Raw genomic sequence first — 22,767 nt, forward strand, 5'->3', positions numbered from 1 at the left:
CTAGGGTGTGATCCTGGAGTCCAGGGATTGAATCCCGTGTCGGGTTCCCTTCATGGAGTCTGCTTCTCTTTCTCCCTCTGCCTGTGTCTCTGTGTCTCTCATGAATAAATAAATAAAATCTTAAAAAAAAAGAAAACCAGAGCCAGGGCATCACAATGCCAGATTTCAAGCTGTACTACAAAGCTCTGATCATCAAGACAGTGTGGTGCTGGCACAAAAACAGACACAGATCAATGAACATGATAGAGAACCCAGAAAAGGGCCATCGACTCTATGGTCAACTAGTATTTGACAAAGCAGGGAAGACTATCTACTGGAAAAAGGACAGTTTCTTCAATAAATGGTGCTGGGGTTATTGGACAGCCATGTGCAGCAGAATGAAACTGCACCATTCTCTTACACCATACACAAAGATAAACTCAAAATGGATTAAAGATCTAAATGTGAGATAAGAATCTATCAAAATCCTAGGGGAAAACACAGGCAACACCCTTTTTGAACTTAGCAACAGCAACTTCTTGCAAGATACATCTATGAAGGCAAGGGAAACAAAAGCGAAAATGAACTATGGGACCTAATCAAGATAAAAAGCTTCTGCACAGCAAAAGAAACAGTCAACAAGACTAAAAGGCAACGTACAGAATTAGAGAAGACATTTGCAAATGACATATCAGTAAAAGGGCTAGTATCCAATATCTATAAAGAACTTATTAAACTCAACACCCAAGAAACAAACAATCCAATCATAAAATGGGCAAAAGGCATGAATAAAAATTTAATCAAAGAAGACATACACATGGCCAACAAGCACATGATAAAATGCTCTGCATTGCTTGCCATCAGGGAAATACAAACCAAAACCACAATGAGATGCCACCTCACACCAGTGACAATGGTGAAAATTAACAAGATAGGAAACAACAAATGTTGGAGAGGATGTAGAGAAAGGGGAACCCTCTTGCACTGTTGATGGGAATGTGAACTGGTATAGCCCCTCTGGAAAACAGTGTGGAGGTTCCTCAAAGAGTTAAAAATAGAGCTACTCTATGAATTGCACCACTGGGTATTTACCCTAAGGAGATGCAGTGAAACACCAGGACACCTGCCCCCCAATGTTTATAGCAGTAATGTCCACTATAGCCAAACTGTGGAAGGAGCTTCTATGTCCATTGTCAGATGACTGGATAAAGAATATGTGATATATATTTATATATACACAATGGAATATTACTCAGCCATTAGAAAGGAGAAATACCCACCATTTCCTTCGATGTGGATGGAACTGTAGGGTATTATGCTGAGTGAAGTAAGTCAGTCGGAGAAGGACAATCATCATGTGGTTTCCACTCATACGGGGAATATAAGAAAAGTGAAAAGGATTATAGGGGGAAGAGGGAAATGAGTGGGAAATATCAGAGAGGGTGACAAAACATGAGAGACTCCTAACTGGGAAACAAACAAAGGGTAGTGGAAGGGGAGGTGGGCGGAGGGACGGGGTAACTGGGTGACAGCACTGAGTGGGCACTTGATGGGATGGGCACTGGGTGTTATGCTATATGTTGTTAAATCAAACTTCAATAAAATATATATCTATATCTATATCTATATCTGTGTGCAGCTCCAAACTGGGAAGAAGATGCTAATTAAAGTGAAGACACTGATCGGAAAGGAGAATGAGGTTGACATTGAACCCACAGACAAGGTGGAGCGAATCAAGGAGCGTGTGGAGGAGAAAGAGGGAATCCCCCACAGCAGCACAGCGGCTCATCTACAGTGGAAAACAGATGAATGATGAGAAGACAGCAGCTGATTACAAGATCTTAGATGGTTCAGTCCTCCACCTGGTGTCGGCTCTGAGAGGAGGAGGTGGTCTTAGGCAGTGATGGGCCCTCCCTCCATTTTACCTCCTTACCCTGTCGCTCATAATGAGGCACCATATATCCTCTCACTCTGTGGGATACCAGAGCCACTGCCCCCTCTCCTGGATGCCCAGTATTGTTTGGTGGGAGACCGTGAGGACCCCAGGATGCAGTGTTCTTGGCCCAAAGGGCCCTTGCTGGCTATTGGGTTTTAGTTTGCAGTCCTGTGTGCTTCCTTCTCTTACAGCCATGCCCCTAGTTGTCAATAAAATATTTCCTGACCTCCTGGAAAAAAATATATATTGTGCATATATATATATATATATATATATATATATGAAGAAAGTTCCTCAAAAAACTGAAAATAGAGCCACTATATGATCCTGCAATCCCTCTTTTGGTGATAATACCCAAAGAAAGGATGCCTGGGCGGCTCAGAAGTTGAATGACTGCCTTTGGCTCAGGTTGTGATGCTGTGGTTCTGGGACCCAGTCCCACATCAGGCTCCCTCCAGGGAGCCTGCTTCTCCCTCTGCCTATGTCTCTGCCTTTCTCTGTGTTCTCATAAATAAAATCTTAAAAGAAAATGCCCAAAGGAAATGAAATCAGTACCTCTAAGAGATATCTGTATTCCCATGGTCATTACAATCTTATTTGCAATAGATAAAATATGGAAATGACCTAAGAAACTGTCAATAGATGAATGGATAAAGAAAATGTGATGTATATATATACACACACAATGTAATACTATGCATCCTTAAAAAAGGAGATTCTGGGATCCCCAGGTGGCTCAGTGGTTTAGTGCCCGCCTTTGGCCCAGGGTGTGATCCTGGAGTCTCGGGATCAAGTCCCACATCAGGCTCCCAGCATGGAGCCTGCTTCTCCCTTTGCCTGTGTCTCTGCCTCCCTCTCTGTGTCTCTCATGAATAAATAAATAAAATCTTTAAAAAAAGGAGATTCTGACATTTGCATCAACTTCAATGAACTTGGAGACTGTTATGCTGAATAAAACAAGCCATAGAAAGAAAAAAAAAAACAACAACCCTGCATGATCTCATTTTTATGTGGAAGCTAGAAAATACAGAAAAACAGAGTTGAATGGCAATTACCAGGGATGGGAGGCGGGGGAAGAGTGTTGGTGTTGGGTAAAGACTACAAAGTTGCAATGATGCAGGATAAATAAGTATGATAATGCCATTATGACAAGATGCCATTAAAAAAATCTACCAGACTGGTAGATTGATACAAGAGTTGTTCATATACTCTATTGTGATTGGTTCAGGGATATAGGCATTTGTAAAAATTTCTTGTTTAGTACATATTTATATAACCATATATGGAAAGCACTTTGGCAAGATTCAAAAGATTGTGTTTAGTAGGCTACATTTTGTGTAAAAGAATGGAAGATAGATCACTATATTTTATTGACTATGCATAAAATATATGTAGTGTGATAAAAGTGGTTATCTTTTTCTGTGGGAAAAAATAAAGGAAAGGTGGGTAGGAGAGGGAATTAGACTTGTATACCTTATTATATTGTTTTATGATTTATTTGAATGAATGCCTTTTTTTTTATCCTAGAGCTCCTATTGCTACATATTTTAAACTTCTTAGTGCTTCCCCCTGTTCATATAAACATGTTCTAGTTACTATAAATTATGATTCTGTCTTTGTCATTTCCTAAAATGCTGGGTGTCACTCTTTTTCCTCTTTTGACAGCTGCCTTTCTTCTGTTTTGTTCACATTCATTATTTCCCCATCCTCACCTTTCTGTGTGTCAACCCACTGCTTCAGCTTTCAATGATGTCCAGTGAATACTATTGAGGTCTATTTTGCTTCACATTTCTGTTTCATTTTCTTCTTGACACTTTCTCTTCATGTGGATTGTGTAATAAAACTTTATCCATATTCTCCTCCTATCTCACTGGTTCTGCCCAATTTTTCTTCAGTTATTCTCTATCATAGAAATGTTGATAATCCTCAGGATTCAGCCCCCATCTCCCTTGTCATTATTATCCATACTCCCAATAGATTATCCATCCAGTTCAAATTTCACTTGTGCTTTGATGAATCGCAAATTTATATCTCTGTATCAGTTCATAGATTCCAATGGCATGTTGGCTGTTCTCCCATTTGAATGTGTCACAGATATCTTACACTTGACATATCCTCTTCCAAACAGACTCATCTCTTGTGTTTAGTTATTGGTAAGTAACTTTCACCTATTCATTGACTCATGATAAAAACACAGGCAATATCTTAAGATCGTTTATTTTCCTTAGAAGTTACATCCAAAAGGAGTCCAAATGCTGTCAATTTGACTTTCTTAGTATCTTTCACAACTACTTTTTCTAATAATTGTTTCATACCAAATTCTTATGTCATAGCGGGTTAAGTGAAATAGCCACTCTTTTTGTTTCTAGTTTGTCCCATTAAAGATAATCATACTTTATTTCAGCCAGAAAGAATATTTGCCTTTTCTCAAACTCAATTATGTTATCATGACTATTCCTGTGTCTGGATTCTGTTACTTTTGAGGAAAGAATATATAATATTATATATTATATAATATATAATAATATATATATTCCAGCTTCCCTTTTAGGTCCCCCATCCACTTGCCCAGTTTCCTCCTTCTTTAGGGTACCAACTCAGTAATTAGGAGCAGAAATACCTTTCTGATATTTTTGGTGATGTTAAAGCCATCAATCAACACAGCTCCAGATGTTGTGGTCTCCTCTCCAGTCAGTATTTTGAATGTGGTGGTTTTCCCAGCTCCATTTAATCCAAGTAATCCAAAGCACTCGGATTTCTGGACTACAAGGGAGATATTTCTTATAGCCTTTACAACTGGACACTTATAATAAATCTGAGAAAATAAGACAAAAGACCCCACAATGTACTGGAGCACTGGTTATGGGCCTACCACAATCATAACCTCAAACCCCTGTAGTGCTCTTCCCCTCTCACTTTCTATTTTACCAGATATATCCAGATCCCAAAGAACTCCAATAGATTAGGAGTACTACTAATAAATTCTTGTGATGTTGATTACTGAATGACTTTACCTTTGTAAGTTCTTTCAGAACCAGTGGGGTATTCTTTAACTTGGGAGGCAGTGACAGGGCTCTGTTTTCTTCATTTTTTATATCTTCATCCTCATAGTCATTGATTACTTGACAGGACACTGTAGACTATATTAAGACAAAAGTCACAGATATGAATTCACTTTAGGTATCTAGTTTAAACTGAGTGACTGTTTCAAAGCTGACCTGAGGAAGAAATATCAAAGACATCAGAAAATGTTTAATTTCCAAGAGCCTTCCCACCAATTTCCTAAACTCTCATGTGTAAGTTTATTCTTGACTTGCTTAGATTTGGAAATTAGAGACATGAGCATGTTTTTATACAGCTATGAGTAAGCACTATGTTCTTGCCAATAACATGGGCACTTCATGGAAAACAAAAGCCACACTTGTACTTGTTGTCTAGTGTGATTTGTTCCAAATAAAATATGTTGAAGACACCATTAGATCCACGTTAAAAAAAAAGAATTAATTTTTTCTCTTTTGAAGGAAATACCCTCTATAGGTGAAGTCAGAGCTTGAAGAATAAATTAGGATTTATTGAAAGATTGAAAGTAGGGTGGGGATGGAAGAAAGCTGCCATCAGCAGTGGGAGCTTGGTGAGAGATAAGTAGGATTGAAACAACAAGACATGTTTTGTGAATAGTAATTTGTACTGTTTGAGCACAACTTTTTAACTGTCTAGTTTTGTATCAAGCACTCATTTAACAGTACTTCATTTCTGAGGAATGGAGCAGGAGAATGTAGTTAGCTCAGTAAACATGCTAGTCAGAAGAGTGAGAAGAGAGCTGCTTTAAGATTTTTTTTTCTTTTCCATTCTAAAAATTGGATGCATAGCAGCTGTAAGAGTGAACAACTTTGTCCTGCTTTCAATATTAGTGGGAAAACATTCACTCTTTTGTCATTATGTTCACTGTAGACTGTATAAGTAGAGGCCATTTATTAGGTTGAAATGTTTCCTTTCTTTCCTTAGCAGTCTTTTAAAAAATCACAAATGGATGTTGAATGCTTTTTTTTTTTTTTGCAACAATTGGTGTTAAGGTGTGGTTTTTCTTCTTGAGATTATTAACATTGTGAGTAACAAATTTTCAAATATTAAACTAGCTTTATATTTATGGAATAAGCTCCACTTGTTCATGGTGTATTATTCCTTCCATATATTCTTGGGTTCAGTTTATGAATATTTTGTTGAGAACTTGTGTGTCTGTGTTCATGAGGGATATTGGTTTCTTGTAATTTCTCCATTTTGGTATAGGATGATGGTTTCACAAAATGAATTGGAAAATGTTCCCATTTCTACTTTCTGGGAGAAGTAATGCAGAATTGATGCTATTTCTTCTTTAAAATTTGGTAGAATTCATAAGTGAAATTATAGGCTTAGCATTTTCTTTTTTGGAGGCTTTATATATGCACATGTCTTTAATTGAAATAAAACTAGTTTCTTTATTCTTGAGTGAGTTTTGATAGTTTGTGTCTTTCTACAAATTGTTCTGTTTCATAGAAGGTGACAAATTTATGAGATAGACTGGATTTCAATTTCTGTGGTATCCATAGTGGTAGCTCTTCCTGTCCTCATACTGGTAGTATGTTTCTATTTCATGATTACTCTGGCTATCGGCTTATCAATTACAATCATTTTTTAAATTAGTTTTTGGTTGCATTCATTAATTTATCTCAATTGCTTTTCTGTTTGCAGTTTTATTTCTTTTATTTTTATTTACTTTTGCCTGCTCTGAGTCTCTTTTGCTCTTTTTATCCTAATTTATTGAGGTGGAAGTTTCAGTCATTAACCTGGGACCTTCTTTTTTCTTCTAAAGTTTCAGAGGTGGAATTTAGTCATACGTCAGTTGCATATAATGCCCAGTACTCATTCCAAGTGCCCACCTTAATGCCCATCACCCAATTATTCTACCCCCCTCACTTCCCCTCCAGTAATCCTCAGTTTATTTCATAGAGTTTAGTGACTCTTATGGTTTGCCTTCCTCTCAGAATGGCTAAAATTAAAGACTCAAGAAACAACAGATATTGGCAAGGATGCAGAGAAAGGGGAACCATCTTACACTGTTGGTGGGAATGCAAACTGGTACAGCCAGTCTGGAAGACAGTATGGAGATTCTTCAGAAAGTTAAAAATAGAGCTACCTTATGACCTAGCAATTGAACTACTAGGTACTTATCCAAAGGATACAAACATGTATTGGTTTGTATCGGTATATGTATTGAAGTGGTACTTGCACCTCAATGCTTATACCAGCAATGTCCACAATAGCTAAAATATGGAAGGAGCCCAGATGCCCACTGACAGATGAATGGATAAAGAAGATGTGATATATATATATCACATCTTATATATATATATGAATATTATTCAGCCATCAAAAAGAATGAAATCTTGCCATTCGCAATGATGTGAATGGAATAGAGGTTATTATGCTAAGTGAAGCAAGTCAAAGAAAGACAAAAATAAAAAAAATAAAAAAAGAAAGACAAAAATACCGTATGATTTCACTTGTATGTGGAATTTAAGAAACAAAATGGATGAACATAGGGAAAGGGAAGGAAAAATAAAATGGGACTTTTTTTCAATAATAATGTAAACCATTTAATACTATAAATTTCCCATAAAACACTGCTTTAGGCACATCCCACAAATTTGGTATGTTTTGGTTTCATTTTCATTCAGTTCAAAATATTTCTTAATTTCCTCTTTGATGGAGGATTCCAGAGATGTATGTTGTTTAATTTCCCAATGCTTATAGATGTTCTCCTGTTATATTTTTATTATTCATTTGTAGCTTAATTTCAAGATAATCAGAAAACACTCTGCATTATTTCTTTAAAAATTGTGAATGGTATTTTGGGTGAAGTTTCCATGTGAAATACTCTTATTAGGGGGAGTGTTCTATAAATATCATCTAGATCTAGTTGGTAGTGTCTTATAGTTCTTCACTGACTTTGTCTTTGTTTTCTACTGATTAGTGAGGGACTATTTGACTATTGACTATTTGACTATTCACCAAAAGCTGTGAATAGGCACATGTTGTTTTGCAGAGGAGATTTCCATATTTTCTTCACCTGAGAAGGGAGTGTGACTTCTTAACAGAGAGAAGTATGCCACTTCTGTAGACTCTTTGTGTTCAGGGGAATCTGGAAATTTAAGATTTTTGGGTCATTAACTCAGATGTTCCTATTCTATGTGTCAGGGTTCCATTCTTTTCTAATAAGAGCTGTGATCTTGGCATAGCAGATCTGCCTTGGTTGGATTTGACCTTCCTGGAGCTCATCAAATCTGAAAATTAGACCTTGAGCCTAAGTACTCACTTTTCTTTGCTTTTCCACTGAAGGAAAATAGAGCTCTCTTACTAATAACTCTCTGCCTTTTATAGAGTAAGGAGTTTAGCAACAGTCTCACAATTCCATTGTTCTAATGGTTGCTATTTTCCCCCATATTTCTTGATTCCTTGTTATATCTATCAATTAGTGCATTCTCTTCCTGACATATCATCCCAATTCAGCACTGGTGAAAATTTTAACAACTGGAACATTACTTTGTGTCAGAGGAAATCTGTGTTTCCTTTTCCATCAGTAACATGGCCCTCATTGACAGTGGGGAATCATCTAGTCCTAAAACTCTATCTTATTATATTCTTACTTATTAGAACTCTCCTGGTACTAATCTGCAGGTAGAGTTCCCTTGGGGCCAAAACCTGTGTAAAGGAGAGGAAGGAATCAGGAATAGGTAAAGAGAGGAGTCAGGCCAAAGGACATCCTCAGTTGACCCCCTGGGAGGAAGCCTGAAGTTGTTTGAGAGGCATTGAGATGACCAAACATTTTACTTTTGTATCTGTAAGTGATTGGATGCAGGCCATCTGGGAAGAAGTGTCACCTTGGAAGACAAGAATTTTTGTAGATGAAGCAATCTATAAAGATAATTACAATTGAAAATTATCTGAAGATAGTGCTCCCAAAAGCTGGGGGCATCAACTTCTTCCCTGAAGGGGGATCTGGGCTAAGAACCATATGATCATTTCACCAGATGCAGAAAAAGCATTTGACAAAGTATAACATTCATTCATGATAAAAGTAGGGTTATAGAGAACATACGTCAACATAATAAAGGCCATCTATGGAGAAAACCCACAGCTAATATCATCATCTATGTGGTAAAACTGAGAGCTTTTCCTCTATGGTCAGAAACAAGACAGGATGTCAACTCTCATCACTGTTTTATTTTTTTTTTTAAGATTTTATTTATTTATTCATGAGAGACACACAGAGAGAGGCAGAGACAGGCAGAAGGAGAAGCAGGCTCCCTGTGGGTAGCCCGATGCGGGACTTAATCCTGGGACCCCAGGATCACACTCTGAGTCAAAGGCAGATGCTCAACCACTGAGCCACCCAGGCATTTTAAAATGGCTTTTAGAAAAGATTTTATTTATTTATCTGAGAGAGAGCGAGAGAGCAGGAACAGGGGGAGGGGCAGAGGGAGAGGGAAAAGCAGACTCACCACTGAGCAGAGAGCCTGATATGGGGCTTGATTCAAGGACCCTGGGATCATGATCTGAGCCAAAGACAGATGCTTAACTGACTCAGCCACCCAGGCACCCCTAATCACTGTTATTTAACATGGTACTGGCAGTCCTAGCCATGGCAATCAGACAACAAAAAGAAATAAAAGGCATCCAAATTGGCGAGAAAGAAGCCAAACTTTCTCTATTTGCAGACAACATAATCCTCAATGTAGAATGTGGAAAGACACCACACACACACACACACACACACACACACACACGAATGTAGAATTGATAGATGAATTCAGTAAAGTTGCAGGATATAAAAATCAACATACAGAAATCTGTTATATTGCTACATACCAATAATGAAGCAGTATAAAAAGAAATTAAAGAATCAATCTCATTTAGAATTGCCCAAAAAACAATAAGATACTTAGAAATAAACCTAAGAAAGAAGTAAAAGATCTGTACTCTAAAAACCATAAAACACTGATGAAAGAAATTGAAAATGACATAAAGAAATGGAAAGACATTCCATGCTCATGGAGTGGAAGAACAAATATTCTTTATAAAAAGTCTATATTACCCAAAGCAATCTACACATTAAATGCAATCCCTATCTAAATACCAACAGCATTTTTTTTTTGCAGAGCTAGGACAAATAATCCTAAAATTTAAATGGAACCACAAAAGACCCTGAATAGCCAAAGCAGCCTTGAGAAAGCAAAGCATGAGAGCCTGGGTAGCTCAGTTGGTTAAATGTCTGCCTTTGGCTCAGGTCATGATCCCAGGGTGCTGGGATTGAGCACTTGCATTGGGCTTCCTAGTCAGCTGGGAGCCTGCTTCCCCCTCTCCTCTCCTCTTGTGCTCTCTGTTGCTATCTCTGTCTATCTCAAATAAACAAATAAAATCTTTTTTAAAAAAAGCAAAAACAAAGCAAAGCGAAGCTGGAAACTTCAAGTTACATTACAAAGCTGAAGTGATCAAAACAGTATGGTGCTAGCACAAAAATAGATACTAGATCAATGAAACAGAATAGAAAACTCAAAAATGAACCCACAACTATATGGTCAATTAATCTTTAAAAAAGCAGGAAAGAATATCCAATGGGAAAAAGACAGTCTCTTCAACAAATAGTGTTCAGAAAACTGGGCAGCAACATGCAAAAGAATGAAACTGGACCACTTTCTTACACCATTCACAAAAATAAATTTGAAATGGATTAAAGACCTAAAGGTGAGATAGGAAATCATAAAAATCCTAGGGGAGAATACAGGCAGTAACCTCTTTGACATAGCAACTTCCTTCTAGATGTTTCTCCTGAGGAAAGGAAACAAAAGCAGAAATAAGTTATTGGGACTTCATCAAAATAAAAAGCTTCTGCACAGTGAAGGAAACAATCAACAAAACTAAAAGAAAACCTATGGAGTGAGAGAAGATATTTGAAAATTATATCTATATCTATATGTCTATGTATCTATATCTATCTATATCTATGTATGTATGTATCTATCTATTTATCTATCATCTATCTATCTATCTATCATCTGTCTACTATCTATAGAGAGAGAGAGGGAGAGAAAGTAGTGCAAGCCCAATGCAGTGCTTGATCCCATGACCTGAGATCATGGGATCATGATCCCCAAACTAAGAGTCAAACATTCAAGAAACTGAGCCACACAGGTGCCCCTGGAGAGATAATCTTAAGGAGTCTGCATGCTTAGCATGGAGCCTTACACTGGGCTCAATCTCAGACCTGAAATCATGACCTGAGCTGAAATCAAGAGTTGGATGCTTACTTGACTGAGTCACCCAGGTGTCCCACAAATGACATATCTGATGAAGGATTAGCATCCAAAATAAATAAAGAACTTATAAAAGTCAATATTCAAAAAATGAATGATCCAGTTAAAAAATGGACAGAAGACATGAATAAACATTTTCCCAAAGAGAATATCCATATGGCCCACAGACACATGTAAAGATACTCAACATCACTGATTATCAGGGAAACACAAATCAAAACTACAATGAAATGTCATTTGACACTGTCAGAATGGCTTGAATCAGAAACACAAGAAATAACAGGTGTTGGTGAGGAAGTGGAGAAAGGGGAACCCTCTAGCACTGTTGGTGGGAATGCATACTGTGCAGTCACTCTGGAAAATAGGACCTTTTAATTCTCATAGATAATTGTGATTTTTTTCTCATCCTAATTAAAATTCCAAGTGGTGGAAGAGACCATATGGTCTCAAGATATCTTTCCTTGTAAAATAGTAAGGATATGCAGACTCAGAGAAATTTATGGCCAAGATCTAGAGCCATCCCAGAATAGCACCCAGGGACAGAATTCAGATGAATGAAATTACAGAGAGACAGATATAGTGGTTCCTGCATCAAGAGGTTCAAGTATAGACTGGAAGGAATTCAGTAATTGAATGGATGGACCATTAAAATAATTTTTTAAATAAATTTTTATTTATTTATGATAGTTACACACAGAGAGAGAAAGAGAGGCAGAGACCCAGGCAGAGGGAGAAGCAGGATCCATGCACCGGGAGCCCGACGTGGGACTCGATCCCGGGTCTCCAGGATCACGCCCTGGGCCAAAGGCAGGCGCCAAACCACTGCACCACCCAGGGATCCCTAAAATAATTTTTAAAATCCTAAGCAAAACCCTGAGCTTATGTGAAATCATGAGAGCTATATAAAGAAGTAATGAACAATCTGACTGGTAGAAGCCATGAAGCCCTACAATATTACATAGTTTTTTGTTTTCTATAAAATAAATAAAGATTTATTTATTGATTTAAGGGGGAGAGAGAGGGAGAATCTCAAGCTTACTCCCTGCTAACTGCAGAGCCCAACATGGGGGCTCAATCCAACCCTGAGATCATGACCTGAGCTGAAATCAAGAGCCAGACACTTAACCAGCTGAGCAACCTAGGCACTCTACTACATAGTTTTTAAAAAGTCAATTCCATATTTACAGCTAAATACAACTCAGACTGTATGTGCAAAAAGCAGTGCTTTCTATCATAGTCAATCCAGTTAAAATGAGAGACTTATGATTCAAATTAGTTCCAGTTAGATCTTGACATAATTGTGTGATATTTTATTTATCAAGTAATAGAGGTAGGAATATGTATGTTCATACATTTTGGCCTAATAGTGAGCTTTCTTTGAGTTGTATCTAAAGTCTATGTTAGTCACTTACCTTCTTGCCTTTTGTGAATATGTTGTGGACATTAGATATAATTTTATGAAAGACAAAGTTTTCCAGGCTCCAGGATGTAGTCTCCAGACACAAAAGCAAAAGTAGATAAAATAAGCCCAAGATAGCCAATGCAATCAAAAATTTTGCAATCCCATGTTTTCCAAAATTATAGACACTGTTCTTGATAACTGAGAATGATAAAAGAGAGATAGCCTTACTTTAAAAACTGATGCAAAGTCTAAGATGACACCAAATTTAAGAAATATAGGATCAAATGAATTTTAAATTCGATTTAAAGAAGTATAGAATATGGAAAATAATTATTTTAATATTTTATTCATTTCTGTTATCTTTCTGGATATCTATAGTTTTTATAATAGTTTTTCTGCCAGTGATTTTTTTCCTCTAGTTTTTACCAGTTTGGATGGGAGATAACATTACAACATACTCAATGAATTTTAAAGGATGAGCCTCCATAAATACAATGCTTAGTAATGAAGAAAACAAATAAATTAAAGGTATTTGTGGCATACCTAACGATTATTGTAGGCCATGTCAAATAATTAAAGTCCTTTAAAGTGAGAAAAACTTTTATTCTATAAATAGGTAAAAGTTTTAAGTAGGAAAAGAATATAATGGCAATAATCATAAGGAAGAAAACAACAAACAGTTGAAATGGACAGTGGCTTATAGTTTTTGGGTTTACTACAGAGAAAATTAACTAATACCAACAGCTAAATTCTAGATATGCAAATAACAGACATCTCTGAGATGTGAGATACATCACCGTTTTTCCTCAGAATTGTATTTTCTGATGTGCCAATATGCAAAAATGCAATGTTTTATTGTAACAAAATACACATAAAACTGACCTTTTTAAACTGTACAATTCAGTGGCAATACATTCACAATGTTCTGCAAACTTACCACTACCTAGATACATAACATTTTCATTACCCCAAAAGAAAACCCAGTATCTATGAACCAGTCATTTTAATCCCCCTTCCTCTAGCCACTGGTAACCACTAATCTACTGTCTCTATGAATTTGCCTACTTTGGACATTTTATATAAATGGAATACAGAAGCAGAAGAAAGAGAAATTAAGAAATCAATCTCATTTATAATTGCACAAAAAGAAAATAAAATAATAAAATACCTAGGAATAAACCTAACCAAAGAGGTGAAAGACTTGTACTCTGAAAACTATAAAACACTGATGAAAGAAATTGAAGAAGACACAAAGAAATGGAAATACATTCCGTACTCATGAGTTAGAAGAACAAATATTGTTTAAATGTCCATACTACCCATAGCAAAAACACATTAATGCAGTCCCTATCAAAATACCACCAGCATTTTCACAGAAGTAGAACAAATAATCCTAAATTTGTATGAAACCACAAAAGATCCCAAATACCCAAAGCAATCTTGAGATTGCAAAAAATATAATCCATTTGCTATTTCCAGATTAAGAGGTATATTTCAACCTGTACTGATTTAGGGAAATATGACTTAATTTTCTTTCTGTGGCAACATATAAATTATTTGGTTCCAGAATGAATTACACACACACACACACATTCAGAGTAAATATGCTTGTTATTTCTCAATTTAAAAAATCAATTTGAAATATGAAATATGGAAGATTTAATAGAATGCCTTTAATTTTTTCCAATTTTGATCTGGCTGTGAATTTACCTTTCTTTACCTGTGTTACACTTAAAGCTTAGTGGCCCAGGGAACTAACTTAATATTCAGTTCAAATAAGGACTTCAGTTTCCTCATTTATAAAACTGAGATAATAATAGCTAACTTTTAGGGTGCTGTGAAGGCTTAAAATTATATACATAAAGTTTTTTCACATAGTATGATATACCAAGATCTGGTGGTGGTGACTTCATGAAATTTATCTTAGATTTTATTATTATGCTTCCCTCCCCGCTCCCCCACCTCCCAGTCTGTGAAAATAACTTTGGTACAGAAACATATTCAAAACAGCAAGCCTGACTATCTTCATTGGAGGAAGAATGGGTTTATCTTTCAGAATATAATGTTAAATGTGAACACCTGAAAGGAATAGGTTGTTTTTAAGGACCTAAGGAGCCTGAGATACTCACATGTCTTACTGCAGTTCACATATATCTTTGGAAATTGTCTGGTACACAGCTTTTTCATCTCATAATCATTAAAGAATTTGCTGATACTCATTGCAAAGTTGTAGCTAGGAAGCATCACTAATACACTATCTATGAGGGTTCTGATGTAGTGAGGAAAATCAAGGTCTATGATGAAAAAGATGATAGATTAGCTTTAATTATCAGAAAATAATGAACTTCCTATAACAACAGACTTCCCCAAGACGACTAAACATTCATCTGGTAAACCAGAGAATTATCGATCTAACAGATTATCCTTGAGAAAATATAGTTATTAAGTCACTAAACTCATTCCTCAATAGCTCATGGCATGGATTTGTCAATTACAGAGTTCAAGAGGAGACTTTTCCAAACAGTGCTTCCCCAGGATCTGATTCCTTCCCTTTGTATGTGTGGGTCTGCTATTAAACCCCCCACATCTTGGCTCTAGGTCTTTCTACTCTTCTCTGTTCCCCATATGGGCTACAAAACGGAAAATTATTGGATTCTGAATTTCACTTTATTGTTGGCCTCTGCATTCTTTTTTATTTTTAAAGATTTTATTTATTTGATACAGAGAGAGACTGAGAGCATAAGCAGAAAGAGTGGCAGGCAGAGGGAGAGGGAGAAGCAGGTAGGGAGCAGGGAGCGCCATGAGGGGCTCAATCTCAGGACCCTGGAATCATGACCTGAGCTGAAGGCAGACACTTACCCAACTGAGCCACTCAGGTGCCCCAGCCTCTGCATTCTGAAATTTCTTGCTAGATCAATGAGGTATTTGAAAAGTTTAAGCAACTTTTAATCGCCAATATTTATAGAAGCATAATCAACAATGGCCAAATTATGGAAAGAGCTCAAATGTCCATCGGCTGATGAAAGGATAAAGATGTGAGATACACACACACACACACACACACACATATACACAATGGAATATTATCCACCATAAAAAAGAACGAAATCTTGACATTTGCAACAACATGGATGGAGCTACAGTGTATTATGCTAAGTGAAATAAGTCAGAGAAAGACAAATACCATATGATTTTACTCGTGTGAAATTTAAAAAATGAAAGAGATGAACATATGGGGAGAAAATATGAACATAGAGTGAGAAAAGAGGCAACCCATAAACAGACTCTTAACTATAGAGAACAAACTGAGGGTTGCTGGAAGGGAGGTGGGGGAGATGGGCTAAATGGGTGATGAGTATTAAGGAGGGCACTTGTTGTGATGAGCACTGTATGTATGTGAGCGCTGATGTAAGTGATAAATCACTAAATTCTACACCTGAAATAAACAAATAGAAATGCTTGCAAAAAAACCCCCAACAATTTAAAATCCAATGTATATTATTGTTTTACATGGAAGGTCAATTCACAATTTTCATTCCTTCATCCCTCTGAACATGGAAATCTACACTGAATTTCTCATTGCCAAATCCAATAGCCTCTGTGTCACATTTCTTCTATTTGTCCCTTCAAATTAACACTCCACCTTTCTCCATTATATTTTCTGTCCTGGGAAGATTATCTGTATAAATGTAATCAGGGATTTCTTTGCTCTCTGACTTCTGGTTGATTAAGACCCATGGGAAATTCTGTCTAGGGAAGAGGGATGTTTTACTAATATGGCCACTTTGTGAAAATTTACCAAGCTGTGCATTTATGGTCTCTGCACTTTATGCAAGTTATACTTCAATGAAAGGTAAAAATAAATACTCTTGAAGAGCTCTGTGTTGATTGTCTTCTGTAGGGTGAAGATGCTGCTAAGGTATATTGCAATGGAATTTGGCTCCTTGGTATCAGTGGGAACAATGGGATCCTAGAATGGAGGAGCCAGGTGGCAGAACTTACCTATTAGAAACAAGGTAGGAAACAACAATCAAGAAGGACAGAATGGTAATCAGAGTTATTTTTTTCAACTACAGGAATGGAATTGATTTTCTAAACTCAGTATCTCTTGCAGACAAATTTTATTTTACTTTAAAAATATTTTATTTTTATTATTAGAGAGAGAGAGAGAGAGAAAGCACGAGTATCAGCATGAGTAGAGAGAGGGGCAGAGGGACAAGCAGACTCTCCGCTGAGCTGGGGGCCTGACTTGGGGGTCTATCCCAGGACCCTGGGATCATGACCTGAGTGGAAGGCAAGACATTTAACTGATTGAGCCACCCAGGAGCCCCAACAAATTTTATCTTAATCCAAGAACTAAACCAACAGGTTCATGAAACCACACTCCAAGAGAAGAGTCTTCATAATTAGATACTGGAATTCAGAAAACTCGTAGTATCTGGGTTTTAGATAAAAGCAAAATCAAGGTTGCTGCTTCAGTGTGCCCCTAGTGGCAGGAAATACGGATTCTTCTAGTTTAAGACCATACACTATGGTCAGACAATAAAGTCTCAGAAATGAATATAATAGTGAAGATTAACATTACTACTTAACTATTATTTTCTGTTAGGAGAATCTGAGGAAGTTATAGTCTGGCTGCTTATAGGGAAAAGGATTCACTGAGAGAGAAGGGACAGAGAGCCTGCTCTGAGAAATGACCTTCAGTTCCACCTGGGGTCAGGGAAAATAAATGGACGTTAGTGCAAGAGTCCAATGGTTTAAGTTACTAGGAGAGGAAAATTTTAGGAAAGAAATACATGCAAGACTGAATGGGTAACATGATCAATTAATAGGGAGACCATGGTAGAATCTGTAGGTAGTATAAAAGTGATTGATAATAGTATCATTATTGCAGGGAATGAGCATGAATGCATAACTCCGACTTCACTTTTAGCCTATTATTCAGGGGCTCAAACCTTTCCCCCATGGCATAATACTACTTTTTGCAGAGGTGGGCAAAAGGATAAAAAAGTTATTTCTAGTTCACACACTAAATTTCATTTTGTGGTAGGCCAAGGCATAAAGTTAGGGAATGAGTCTGGAAGCCTCTTTTGGTGGGATTCTGCAACTTGAGGCAGGTTGAATACAATTCAAAATTCATGTTTACAAGAAGTTAAAAAGGAATGTTCTAAAAACAAACAAATAGGGGCACGTGGGTGGCTCAGTGGGTAAGCCTCTGCTTTTGGCTTAGGTCGCGATCGAGTCCCGAGTTCCGCATCAGGGCTCCCCGCAGGGAGCCTGCTTCACCCTCTGCCTATGTCTCTGCCTCTCTCTTTGCGTCTCTCATGAATAAATAAAATCTTCTTAAAAAGTATTAAAAAAAACAAATCTTATCTGCGATAATCAATCACCAGGAGAGTCTGCCTCTCTTTAAATTTCATAATCAGGGATCCCTGGGTGGCGCAGCGGTTTAGCTCCTGCCTTTGGCCCAGGGCGCGATCCTGGAGACCCAGGATCGAATCCCACGTCTGGCTCCCGGTTTATAGAGCCTGCTTCTCCCTCTGCCTATGTCTCTGCCTCTCTCTCTCTCTGTGTGACCATCATAAATTAAAAAAAAAAAAAAAAAACTTAAAAAAAATAAATTTCATAATCAGAGAAGAAAGATGGGATCCTGCTAAAACCAGGCCTGAAAGGAATAAACCGGTTTAATGATGATTACATTTATTGCATATTGTATTTCCTTCTGAAGAAAATTCTAATTAGGAAGTTCAAGATTATGTGCTTCATCAAATTAGGGAAGAGTCATACAGAAGACTTTCCACTCTCCAGTCTTCCCATCTTGCTCCAAAGTGCTAAAGATGGGTAAAAACTGAAGAGCCATGTCTTGAGGTGGAGATGGGGGATCTTTCAAAGGAAATCAATGATTGCATACTTATAATCTCTTATTCTTCTAACTCTTTCATGAGGCTAGAGTGATACTGAGTCCAGAACCTTTGAAGGGCTTAAATTCTTTCTCTTTCTTCCTTTCTCTTCCCCATTTCCTCTCTTCCTCCTTCTCTTATTCAAACTCTTTCTCACATACTCATTTGATAAATATTTGCTGATTTTCAAAAAGCACAGGTTTTCAGATTATTATAAAGTAAATGCTTAGCAATTAATATTTTTATCCTCAAGCTCTTTCATCCTTATTTATCTAACATATTTCCTAGAGAAAGGGCAAATTGTGTGAAGTTCTTACCATAGTGCTGTCTTATGATGTAAATGCTGATACTGAAAATAGTTGAAAAGTAGTTAAAGAGGGTGAGCTTGATGTAGGCAGCAGTACTACTAGAAAACAGGAAGCTTCCAAGATACATGAGAGGTACAGCAGACCAACCATATAGCATAAGGATCATCATTGTATCCAGAAAGTTGTAATTTGCAACAAATGCATCCATTCTGCAGTATGTGAACACTCCCTGAGACACAGAGTGCAGAGGTTAAGTGCAGGGTGAAGGACATTGAGCAATAAGAAGTCAAGCCAGAAAATTTATAAAATAGCAAGCCCTGCCTTCATTAAAGCACAGAACTATTCATTACTTCAATCACTTTACCCATTAAAAATAAAGGCCTTAGTTTATCAACCTGAAGTAAACTACTTCTTCCCCAGTACCTCTTGTACAGAAAGGAACTTTATCTGTTTTGTTTTTTAAGATTTTCTTCATTTATTTGAGAGAGAGAGAGAGGGCGCACACAAGTGAGTGTGTGTGGGGTGTGGAGAGGCAGAGAGAGAGGGAGAAGTGGGCTCCCCACTGAGCAGGGAGTCCAAGGTGAGGCTCTATTCCAGGACCTAGGGAACATGACCTGAGTTGAAGGCAGATGCTTAACTGAGCTATGCAGGCACCCCAGAACTTTATCTCTTTTATCCATGTGCTTACCCCTAGAAACTATATAGCTTTACCTCTCCTTCTCCCTCAAATATGCATCTAAAACAAAAGAAGTTGCAAAGTTCACTAATGAGCAAAATAATTACATTAAAAGATGTTATACCATCCTTGCTTGCTCTTTATACCACATCCTCAATGTCTAAAATTGGGTGTCCAAGTAAAAACTACATCTGTTTTGCTGACCCAGCGAGCTTGGATTTGCGGTATGAAAGTGGTGGAATGGGAGTGGGGTGGTGGTGCTGCTGGTGAATAGTAACAGGAAGTTTCATTTAAGCCACAATTATAAACTGTGTGATGCTGTCCAATTTCCAACCAGAGGATTCAGCATTGGGAATTAGTGCACAATTGCTTATCTATATGAGTAGAAGGGACATAGTGAGGAATAAAAATAAGGGACAAGTGACAAGTAATAGCCCTCATTTCTTTAGAGTAGTTTTTGGACCATGCATAATGCTGAGCAATCACATGGGAAGACAATTCAAGAAATACTTTTCAAAGAAATATGTTCTCCCCAACTGAAAAAATATGAGGGAGAACATTTCTATAATGAGGTTTCCACAATATATTCTCTGGCATAATAAACCAAAGTAGTTCCAAATTTCTTTACAAGTTTTATTTTGGGACACAAATCGTTGAATAGGAATTTCCTGTGGGTGACATTGTACAATAAACCTTCATGCAACATCAGTAACACTCACCAGGAGTAAGCAGCAGAAAATGGAGAAGTAGATGAGATCCCACAGAAGAGCAGAGAGCCAGTAAGTAAGTACAGAGACCCCACTCACAAATTGGATGTGCTTTCCCCTAGTTGTTCTCTCAGTCACTGTCTGAAGGCAAAAGGTACCAATCAAAACAGCCAGGCTGAAAGCCAAGCATATTACTATTTGCAATCCATTTTTAGGCCTACAGAGGATGAAATAAATGATAAAAGAAATTATGACATATAAGTAGAAAATGATTTTAGTAGCTATTTTCAAGTATATATGGCCAGCTAGCAAGCGAAATATTAAGGCTCAATTCTAGTAAAAGGAAAGTCATACATACATTATGTGAGAGCCATGAAGAGGGAGAGGTTGAGGCTTGTTGGCAACTTTAATGGAAGCATTGGGGCCAGAAAGTGACATAAAAAGAACGTTGTCTAACACTGCCAATGATGTTGCAGCTGAATGGTATGCCTCATTATTGAATAAAACAGTAAGTATTGTTTTGTTTTCCTCAACCTCAATGGAAAGTGCAGTAATGGAGAAGTCACGAAACTCTTTGTTTTCCATTAGATATTTTGTTACTTTACCTAAAATAAAGAAATTTGTCAGTGGGTCAACATGTAATAAATAACCTACTACTTAAGTTGGAGAGGAAAAACAAAAATATTTTTCCTTGTATCTTTTCCCTTTCCAGCCTCCCACAATGGTTATTTCAAATCTTTGTTACTCCTCAAGAATTCCACTCCATCACTAATCCCTACAATAATCTCACATATAGTCTATAACTTGAAAAAAACAGTAAGTTACTAAGAATTTCTTGCTTTACTCTTGCCTAAAACAAGCATGGCTTATTCTTTTTTCAAAGTTATTTTGGTTATTCTAGGTAATTTGCATTTTAATACACATTTTAAAATTGGTTTGCCATTTCTCCAAAGTCTTTTGGTATTTTGATAAGAATTGCATTGAATCTATAGGATCACTTTAGAAAGAACTGCTATCCTAATAATATTCAGTCTGATTTTTTTAAAAAAGTTTCTGTGTATTTATTTGGGAGCGAGAGAAAGAGAATGAGCGGGGGTGGGCGGGCAGAGGGAGAAGTAGGCTCTCGGCTGAGCAGGGAGCCCAACATGGGGCTCAATCCCAGAATCCTGGGATCATGACCTGAGCCAAAGGCAGATGCTTAACCAACTGAGCCACCTAGGCATTCCCTGTCTTCTTTTCACTGCTACTATGAGTCGCAGTAATTTGTGTTTTCCTCCTATAGGATTGTGTTCATTTCACCTAAGTTGGATTTATAAAATTCCAGTTTGGAAAGCTCTGCCTTTTTTTTGGAGTGTTTACTCCATTTATATTTAATGTAATTATTGATTTGCTAGGACTTATATTGTCATTTTGCTATTTATTTTTAAAAAGATTTATTTATTTATTAGAGAGAGAGAGAGAGAGAGAGAGAACACAGAGGCAGAGGGAGAGGGTGAGGCAGACTCCTCACTGAGCAGGGAGCCCAATGCAGGGCTTGGTCCCAGGACCCTGGGATTATGACCTGAGCTGAAGGCAGATGCTCGACTGACTGAGCCACCTATGCACCCTTGCTATTTATTTTCTATGTCTTATCTCCTTTTTTGTTCCAATCTCTACAACTGCCATTTTATGTTAAATGTATTTTGTATTATACCAATGAAATTCCTTTGTTGTTTTACTGTTTTTTTGATTTATTCATTTTTATTTTAATTTATCTTTTCATTTGTTTTTATTTAAATTCAATTTGCCAACATATGGTATAATACCCAGTGCTCATCCCATCAAGTGCCCTCCTCAATGCCCGTCTCCCAGTTATCCCAACCCCCTGCCCACCTCCCCTTCTGCAACCCTTTGTTTGTTTCCCAGAGTTAGGGGTCTCTCCTCTCCCTCTCTAATTTTTCCCACTCAGTTCCCCTCCTTTCCCTTATAATCAATCCCTTTCACTACTTACTGTTTTTTTAAAGTTTATTTTCTCAGTGGTTGCTCTGGGGAATTACAATTTAATTAGTTCAGGTAAACACCAACATACTTCCGATAGTGTACAGAAATTTTGTTCCAACATAGTTCCCTTCCCTCCTCCCCCTTCGTGCTATTATCATAGTAAAAATTACACTTTTGTATATTATAAGTCCATTAACACAGTTTCATAACTATTCTTTTATGCAATTGTCTTTTTAAATTTTTTTTATTTTTATAAATTTATTTTTTATTGGTGTTCAATTTGCCAACATATAGAATAACACCCAGTGCTCATCCTGTCACCTCAGTGCCCATCACCCAGTCACACCCACCACCCCCCCACCTCCCCACCTCCCCTTCAACCACCCCTAGTTCGTTTCCCAGAGTTAGGAGTCTTTCATGTTCTGTCTCCCTTTCTGATATTGTCTTTTTAAATGTGTTAGACAAAAAGAGTTAATATGTCTATACTTCTTTCATATTTACCTATGTAATTATCTTTCCCAATGCTCAT

At 37.2% G+C, this 22,767-nt stretch overlaps 1 protein-coding gene and 1 pseudogene across 10 annotated transcripts in view; one reads left to right on the forward strand and one right to left on the reverse strand.

Moving 5' to 3' along the window:
* LOC112640266 (phospholipid-transporting ATPase ABCA3-like) overlaps nucleotides 1-22,767 on the reverse strand; it is a 198,259-nt gene that overhangs the window by 35,256 nt on the left and 140,236 nt on the right. For 9 of the 10 annotated variants that reach the window (XR_007411256.1, XR_007411255.1, XM_049111311.1 and 6 more), the window contains 7 exons: nucleotides 20,617-20,863; nucleotides 20,271-20,475; nucleotides 18,885-19,104; nucleotides 14,797-14,961; nucleotides 12,678-12,865; nucleotides 4,930-5,055; nucleotides 4,536-4,730 (listed from right to left, as the gene is read on the reverse strand). Coding sequence is in view for 8 of the 10 variants with exons in the window: in XM_049111311.1 (XP_048967268.1) it covers nucleotides 4,536-4,730; nucleotides 4,930-5,055; nucleotides 12,678-12,865; nucleotides 14,797-14,961; nucleotides 18,885-19,104; nucleotides 20,271-20,475; nucleotides 20,617-20,863 (1,346 nt within the window). In the remaining 2 variants the exon portion in view is untranslated. The remainder of the gene's footprint in view (nucleotides 1-4,535; nucleotides 4,731-4,929; nucleotides 5,056-12,677; nucleotides 12,866-14,796; nucleotides 14,962-18,884; nucleotides 19,105-20,270; nucleotides 20,476-20,616; nucleotides 20,864-22,767) is intronic. The other variant, XM_049111316.1, reaches the window with a different exon arrangement.
* LOC112640268 (NEDD8-like) lies at nucleotides 1,611-2,095 on the forward strand (annotated as a pseudogene).

This window comes from Canis lupus, chromosome 6 (genome assembly GCF_003254725.2).
Source record: "Canis lupus dingo isolate Sandy chromosome 6, ASM325472v2, whole genome shotgun sequence".
Classification (NCBI taxonomy): Eukaryota; Metazoa; Chordata; class Mammalia; order Carnivora; family Canidae; genus Canis; species Canis lupus.